Source organism: Enhydra lutris, unplaced genomic scaffold (assembly GCF_002288905.1).
Source record: "Enhydra lutris kenyoni isolate GAN:26980312 unplaced genomic scaffold, ASM228890v2 scaffoldscaffold24, whole genome shotgun sequence".
NCBI classification, from domain to species: Eukaryota; Metazoa; Chordata; class Mammalia; order Carnivora; family Mustelidae; genus Enhydra; species Enhydra lutris.
The window spans coordinates 24,394,540-24,403,456 of NW_019154108.1; the positions used below are offsets into that span (position 1 = coordinate 24,394,540).

General features: G+C 40.5%; 1 protein-coding gene across 2 annotated transcripts in view; it reads right to left on the reverse strand.

Moving 5' to 3' along the window:
• Positions 1–8,105, reverse strand: part of LOC111150925 (RAS protein activator like 2) — a 348,227-nt gene extending 340,122 nt beyond the window's left edge. For both annotated transcript variants that reach the window (XM_022508616.1, XM_022508615.1), the window contains exon 1: positions 7,904–8,105. In XM_022508616.1, the coding sequence (XP_022364324.1) occupies positions 7,904–8,105 (202 nt within the window). The remainder of the gene's footprint in view (positions 1–7,903) is intronic.
• Between the last annotated feature and the right edge of the window lie 812 nt (positions 8,106–8,917).

The window sequence follows — 8,917 nt, forward strand, 5'->3', positions numbered from 1 at the left end:
CCCCCCCCCCCCCCCCCCCCCCCCCCCCCCCCCCCCCCCCGTCGAGTTTTTACATATCCATCTACTTATCTGTTTCACTGGGCAGGGAACAGGTATGGGAGGATACATAAGAATTTCAAACATTTATTGATTGTGTGGAGTGAACAATGATTGCCTGCCAGATGGTAAGTAAGGGATATGCAGGAGGAGAGAGGCCTCACAGAATATCTTTTTATATCTTTTAAATATTGAATGATGGAAATGTTTATCTGTATTTTTAATTAGTGCTTACTTCGGCAGCACATATATATATTTTTTAATTAAATTTAAAAACAAAAATATATTTGAAAAAGTTTTAAACATTTTTAAAAACCTAAGAAAATACAGTTAGAAACAAGGCAGGATTTAAAGTATATGCAATATGACAGCAAATACATACAAAAAAGTTCATTTTGGGGGGCGCCTGGGTAGCTCAGTTGGTTAAGCCTCTGCCTTCAGCTCAGGTCATGATCTAAGGGTCCTGGGATTTAGCACCACATTGGGCTCTCTGCTCAGTGGGGAGCCTGCTTCCCCCTCTCTCTCTGCCTGCCTCTCTGCCTACTTGTGATTTCTTGATCTGTCAAATAAATGAATAAAATCTTAAAAAAAAAAAAGTACATTATTGCACAGAAAAGACAAGGATAAAATACAACAAAATATTAAAAAAATAGTTATCTCTAAGAGGTGTAATTACAGGTCACTTTAATTTTCTTTGGATTTTCCTATAATTCAAATTGTTTACATTAAGCACTACCATATTCATAAGAAAAAAGGTATTAATTTTTTAATGATATGAATCAGAGAAGTCAGAAATTAAAATACAGGGCAGAAACTTATTAGGTATTATCCGGGTTTTTAAGCATCATAAATGAAATATTCAAGTTTCCTTAAAACATTATTTCCAATTACAGAATAAAGAATTTATGGATAAAAAATTTAGAGATGAAAAATATCTAACCTGTCCTCTGCTCTATTTCTTAAGAATCACACTATGAGATTATTTTCATCCTCCTTCCTGGATGTTTTGTCCATTTTTGTTTTCTGTTACCTAGGTAATGGTACTTCCAGCATTTCCCTTAAAGACTGTGAAACTAACAATCTGGTATTTCTCACTGTCATGTTCTCCTGACCTTCAGCTTTGAAAGGCCATCTCCCTAAGGGAAAGCAGTAAGCTCTAGAAGCTAAAACAGGAGGCTGAGGAATCTGAGGTTAGAATTCTAATCCTGACAAACTGTGGAATTTGTCTCCAATTTTGGGAACAAGCTAAATTTCCTGATCCGGTTTCCTTAATGAGGTAACTTAAAGGATTGTTTTGAAAATATTTAGGACTATCAACTTTAAAGTTTTTAACTTTCTACACTATTCTTTTGAATTTTGTTTTCTTGCCTTATGTCAAATATTTTCCTTTGTAAATTTTTGCTCTCCCGAACAGTATCTGCAAGTATTACCAATCTTTTAGACTTGGGAGTTGAGTAAGGGGTACTTTTAGAAAGCCCACTAAAAATGACACAATGGGAACAGAACTTAAGCAATGCTGAAGACAATTTATGGAGGCATAAGAATGCAATCAGGATCTACACTGGACTCTTTAGAGCAAAGAAGATTCAGGCAACTAATGAATGTAACTAACACTTGGTGGGAAGGCAAAACTCAGACTCCTAACATCCAAACCTACTATAGAGATAAGGAAGATGATAACCTTCATGTTACAGCCCAGCAAATGAAGTTTTGTCATGCCTTGAAGCATTCAATTTTTATTTCTTTTGTTTACAGTAGACCCACTGACATACACTACTTTACTACCTGGACCTCAGCATATCTTCTTCTCTACCGCTTGCACATCAGGTACTTCCTGATGGCTGCCTTCTCAATAGAAAATAAGCTACATTAAATTTGTAAAGGGTTCTCTACCTACAGGTCTTGCAAAGCACTTGATAGCCTTTGGGAAGAAAGATGTTTTTACAAACATCAGAGGGCAATTATCCCTCTGCCAAGAGAGGGTGAAGCAATTTCAGTAGTGCCTTCAGCACACTTCAAACTCCTCCTCCTGGTTAACAAGACCAAACACCTCTCTTGTTACTTAAAAGTTATTACAATAGGGAGGGACTAGGGAGCAGACAACTGAATTTTTTCTGGATTAACTCAGGCATTAGTTGAATGCTTTTTTGTGGCTCACCTACTTTAAAAGGTGATCAAATCACTCTGTGCTACTGAAAAGAGCAACTGCAAAGAACAATTACATAAACCCTCTGGTTCAACTTACCTCATCCTTCTTTCTAATGAAAGAAAGCATTAGAAACCACTGCCTTGCCACCACTTCCTTAGTAATCTCAGTAAAACCTACTTGCTTGGTCATGTGAATTCCTTTTTTTTCCTTAGCAAATCAGAGAAATGTACTTCATTCAAAATAATGAGACACAATTGTACATCATATTTTTTAAAGTACATGCACTGAATTTTATATGATGTAGAAAAGATAAAGGCACTCCTTTTAAGTGAACTATTCTCAAACAGGTGCATTCTAGAACTTTGCATTATTTATGTCAGAAAATTTGTACATATCCTCAATTCCATACCTATAATTCCTAAATCCGAAAAAGTCTGAAAACACTTTCTTGGGGCACCTGGGTGGCTCAGTGGGTTAAAGCCTCTGTTTTCGGCTCAGGTCATGATCCCAGGGTTCCTGGGATGCAGCTGGCTCTCGGCTCAGCAGGGAGCCTGCTTCCTCCTCTCTCTCTGCCTGCCTCTCTGCCTATTTGTGATCTCTGTCAAATAAATAAATAAAATCTTCTTAAAAAAAAAAAAAACACTTTCTTCATAACTTGTTTAGCAATAAAATGTGACCTTCACTGACATAACACTGTTTATAGTCTTAAACCATACTTAGTGTGGATTTTTACTTAACCATAGGAATATTAATATGATTGATTCCTGGATGTTTTTCCAGACCCCACTAAGGGGGTTATGTCACTGTATATATATTATTTTTCTACAATCAAAAAAAATTTAAATTCTGAAATACTCTAGTCTTAATGATTATGGAAAAGAGATTATAATTGTATAGTTCTATTCTTCAAAAATATTTTCATTCTTTGAAAATGAAATAGCATAGCAACAAACCAACATGACAGAGGGTACAAAAATACTAAGATATGATAAAGGAAATTGTCCATATCTCTAACACTAACAGAACACAAAATTTAAATGAGATATACAAATTTTTTCTCAAAGGAAAAAAGGGGGGGGGGAGCTATATGAAATCAATGTAATTTAAAATAAACAGTATATTCCTAGGCCTTCTTGATAATTCTCTCTTGTTTCAGTGAACAACTGTCTACACCTAATATACATAAAATATATTGGGAAATTAACATATCAGCATTCAAAGCCAATGTCACATCCTAAGTACTGAACTCAAGCTTACAATCCCAAGAATTGTTAAAATATTAATAATCATTATAAAAGTTCAATTAATAGTATTTGAGGAAATTAAAACACTTAAGTAACACGAACATGTTTTGGGATGTACTCGGTACACATTCACTGATATTCTTAAAGCAATCAGCTAAAGCAGACAAAACTTGGTCGAACAATTTCATTCACCACACACTAACACACAAAAAAAGTCAAGCATGGAGTACATATTTAAGATATATAAGAATGAGTGATTCACTGAGAATATTCAAAATTAATTATGTTAAGAACATTCCTTATAAGGCCAGTGAATTACTGATTCTAATTCATACTGGACCAAAAGGAAACAACTTTCTGGACTTGTTACTGGTTACAATGTTTTAAGTAAATATAAAGGCATATTCTCTAAAAATGCAATGAAACATATCTTATTCTTTGTCCTAATTCATGAAACATAAGCAAAACTATTTACTACAAACAAGGAAAACTGTTCCCCATCAACTCATATCGAGTTCATGAGAAATTCTTACCAAATTCTCATTGTCACATTTCCAGAATTATATGGTATATGATGCAGTATGATTAATTCTTTCTCTGTTCTGCTTACTGAAATAGTACCAGCCTTTAGAAAATTTCCAGCAGATCCCTATCAGTCAATAAACAATAAGCTATATACTAGCTTAATGGTAAGCAATAACGCTGACGTTATTTATTTTATTAAGTGAATATTTTAGATAAGTCCTACTTACACTATTAAAATCAAAACCATATGATTTCTTGGCGAGCACTTTAGTGTGATAACTGTATTTCCCCTCTAGCTATCTGAGGGTACATCTGTGCATACACTTGTAGACCTGTTGTGCTGATGGGTGCTAAGCTCCAATGCAGTCGCCACCAGAGACCGGTATCTTCAATTTCTCCCAGTGTCCTGCACTCGCCATCCATTCATGGTAAAGTAGTTAATTTTAATGTTCTCATTGTTTACCAGAAAGCACAGACAGTGAGGCTGGCTTCGCCGCTCCCGTTTCCTTTTGCTAGGCGGCTGTGCTTTTTCAGCCAATTGACTTTGCTTTGAGGCTATAAATATCTGAAAAATGTTCTGCATTTGATGCTCTTGGATTCTGCATCCATATTTAGCTGTTTGTGGCATGCCTTTGTTTAAGCTACTCTGCCACCCATACAATCAGTCAGGTTGAGATCTGGATGGTCAAAGGACACATGGCTCAACATTCAACAGACACTATGAGCAAGGTACCAATCTGCTAGACACGGTGACAATGAAGGGGGTGGCAAGACAGCAATACAAAGACAAACAAGACAGACTTCCTGGTATCAAACATTTTATAGTCTTGACAGGGCATGGGCACGACTTATTATAAAACTGTAATGAAACAAATGAAATACATCTACCTATTATAAAGCTCTGACAAATTCCAGAAAAAGTTTTCCAATGCTGGCAATACACAGAACTCTGAATATATGTATTATCAACAAAATAGTCAATAACAAGCTCAAAACAGGGCCTAGTCTTCAAATTTCGTGAAGCAAACTAATAAAATATTATTTCCCAAAGTTTCTGTTAAGGTATTCAGGTTGGGGGGAGGGGTTGTATTGCCGTTTGTTTGCAAGTTGATTTCAAACATAAGTATATGGTAGAGGATGTGAATCATAGCCAGAAGCCAGGAGCACTTAATACAGCTCCTTACTCTGTACCCTTTTAAATCCCCACGGCTATTACAGGCCAGTACTTAAAACTGAATAAGCTTCACCTGAGCAAGATCCCCATTTCCCCCACCTTCCTATCTTGTCAAAACATTCCAAACAAATATACATCTGCCCTTAACATTCCTGCTTTCACAACTAAGTTCACTGACCTTTCGATAAAAGTGCTCCCCAGAAGCCCCTGACAATCATGATTTAAACTCATTAAGGGCTTGCCTATCCCCAAGAGTCAGCCTGGAATTGGTAGGCCAAGTTATAGGTGAAATAATAGGGCAGGCCACAGAATCAGACAACTCCACAGTTAAAATGGACCACAGATACCAATTAGTCCAGATTCTCCATTTATGTAGAAATCTAGAGCCATAGAGTTAAAATTACTTAGCCAAAGTTAGACAACTAATTTGTGGCAAAGAGAGAATGAAAACCCCGGTTCTCAATTCCCAGTTGTATACTCTAAGTTCCTAGTTTCTGAATTTCTTTTAAAAACATTAGACTACACTCATAAAAGTTGGCTTAAATTGTGCAGAAGAACCTAAACATTCCAAAACAATCAGAATTTGAACACACAAAACAAACAAGTAAACAAGAAAAAAAAACAAAAAACAAAATGAATTAGCGTTTTCCAAACTGATTTTCTACATTCAATTATTTTTACTTCAAAGCTTTTCAAAGAATTATGCAATAGGCAACTTAAAAACTAGCTAAGGACACAGAAAAGTCGAGAATCATTCAGATAGCTTTGGAATATTTACATCAAACTGAAGACAACAAAGTAGTATCCAGGATGAGCTTCCTTAGAGGAAGGAAAGTAGTAGAACTAAACAGTAAATAAAAACAACATCTGGTTATTGATAGGGAAGGCAAAAAAGTTACAATGCACTGGAAAGTCTGCAACTTGACACTGAAACGCACAGTCTGTATGAGTAGAGAATATATGTATGTATACTTACCCATACAGACTTAAGAATATCCACATATTTTTTTGTGTATATACACACACCCCCCCACAAATCTACCCCTAAAAATGGACAACAAAAACATGCACATATTTTATGGGTTTCACGCAAAAACAGTAATTTATGCTAGGTCTGGAATACACAGACAAAATAGTTTTGGACAATGAAATACCAAATTATCATATATTCTTGCAGTAACATAGCCCTATCTCTAACTGTATGTAAAAAACAATGTGCCGAAGAAGCATGTAAGGATAAAAAGGAGGATACGATGGGAAAATGTAACTACGATATACTCTAATTCAAGCTTATTTGCAAGTTCTCATCAACCTTTCCTATAAGCTATCAGATAAGTGCCACCAGCAAGTGGATGGAAAATCAGGCACTAAAGTTTTTAATTTGCTGAGAATGAATTGGGTGACCTTGCATCATCTCCTACTTCTTTGCTTTAATTCTTTCGGGTACTTAGAATAACATAAAAAACCATGTATAAACATCAAGCAAAATATAAAGTGGTACATATATAAATCCTTAAGAGCTGGTTACAAGACCTATAGGATTTTTAGAACTGAAAGAACCATTAAGAGATTATTTAATCCAATTCATTCGTTTTACAGATGAAGAATCAGAGGTTAAAAAAAAAAGTGATCCCAAATCACATAGCCACTTTATTGTCAGAACCAAGACAAAACCTCAAATCTGTGGATTCCTTGTTCTGTGATCTTTCTGATAGTGATGGACTTGAAGTCTTGAAATGGACTAACTATCTAGAGAGATAACTTCTAAATCTTGATCACTCCTGAAGAGTAAAAATATACCCTTTTCTGAAGGATGAAGAAAAAAAGCATAATGTACGTAATCACTACAGGCTTAGATTGCACATGACTGGAGGACAACATCTTAACCTTGTCTTTGATCCCAGGCGCTTCAAATCTGCCCTCTTATATTCAGCCACATCACTAATGTCTTGTGTTCACGTGAGCTAAGTGATAAACATCTTGACGTTTTAATATTTTGCAAAGCCACAGCTCAGTCCTGAATTCCAGGCTATAAATCCTTGGGCTATGAGTTTTCCAAACCAGCATGGGTTTAATGCTGCCACAAGGCTCACCCTAATAGAATCTCATCATTCAGTTTTAATTAAAGAGGTGGTTACTAGGAATGCAGAAAGGGAAAGTTTTAGTGTGTTCATCACTTTTAACTTGCTGAGTCGCAACCCAGTCACTTTACAAAGAGAACCAGAAACAATAGTGCAATCTGACACAATCCACACCCCTTGGACTAAGTGGTTGCCTTTGGGAGAATGAGGTTCAGAGAGAGGTTATAGATTAGTCTGTTCCCACCAAATAAATATTTTTTGTTATTCTATTTTATTTTATTATCTTATCCACTGCTAAGCTATTTCATAGTATCTTGGGTTTCCAGCCTTGCCTCACTCAAGAAAAAGAACTGAAACTCTGTTCGCTGAATTTCACGGTGTGTTCCATCAGACCTGCTTGAAATCGGTTGACAGTTCCCTCGAAGTTATCACCTAATTATGAAGTCTGCATAGCTCAACTCTACCTTAAACTTCCTGCAGGTATTTGAAAAGGTCCAAAGACCGTACTGGATGACATCTCTCGGCTCAAGCGCTGGTCTGGAGAAACTTGTCAGAAACGCACGCCAGAACAAAAAGCAATGTGGGAAATTGACCCAGGAAGGATGGGAACTGAGAATAGGACTTGAGACTAGGGATGAATTTCAGCAAAAACAGAGCAAAAACACCAGCCTCTAGGATGGCCTGTGGTCCTTACCGTACACCCGCACCCAGCTCTGTTGCTGGCACACGGACTCCAGAAGGATCCGATCCAACATGCCACCAGCCACGGCCCCACCGACTGGGACAACTGCTTCCAGCTCCTCCGGAGGTAGCGGCGAGTCAGACTCCAGTCCTGGGAACATCTCCGGCCAGGACAGCGCCTCCGCGGCTCCTCCGGACGACGGGGAGAGCTCCATGGTGCCCCGGAGGGACAAGGCGGCGGCGGGGCCGGCGCGCAAGTCCGCGCGCTGCCTGCGGGAAGGGGAGGAGGAGAGCGCAGCGGCGGGGGCAAGGACCGGAGCGGCAGCCGGCACCAACGCGGCTCAACTCTTTCCCCGCAGCCCACTGCCCGCGGCTCGGGCGCTGCAGCCCACCTGCAGCCGGCGGGCGGGACCCAGGCCGGGAGGCGGATCCAGCGTGGCCCCGGCCGGGGGTGGGTCCGGGCTCAGGTGTGGGTCCCTCCCGGGAGGGGACGTGGAAGGACCCGGGAGGGGCGGCTCACCCGCCTGCCCCCGCGGAGCCGCCTTCCTCAACCCCCGCGGGCGTCTCTAGCGGCCAGACCTGGCTGGAGCTTGGAGCGGGGGATGGAGTGGGGCCGGGCAGGGCAGGGCTGGGGGCGTCGCCGCCAGGGGCCGCCCCCTCTGACCGGCTCCCGCCGCCGCCGCCGCCGCCGCCGCCGCCGTCGCCTCAGAGCCTCGGAGTGTCCGCTCCCTCAGGGAAGGGGGGCGGTGGCCCCGGGTTCTCGCCCGCCAGCCCTCGGCCCCCACCCCAGGAATGAGCCGGCCCGCCCCCCTAACTCTCAGGCCACGGCTCCCGCCGCGGCTCGGGCTCCGGCTCCAGCTCCGCCACCGATCCCACAAGCCCGGCAGCCGCGGCGGCGGCAGTCGGCATCCCAGGGTGATAGGCCGGAGCAATCGAGGGCCGAGGTTTGGGCCGCGTGTGCAATCGAGTAACGAAGCGGAGGAGGAACTGCCACCAAAGGCAGGAAAAATCGGACACCGAATTATTC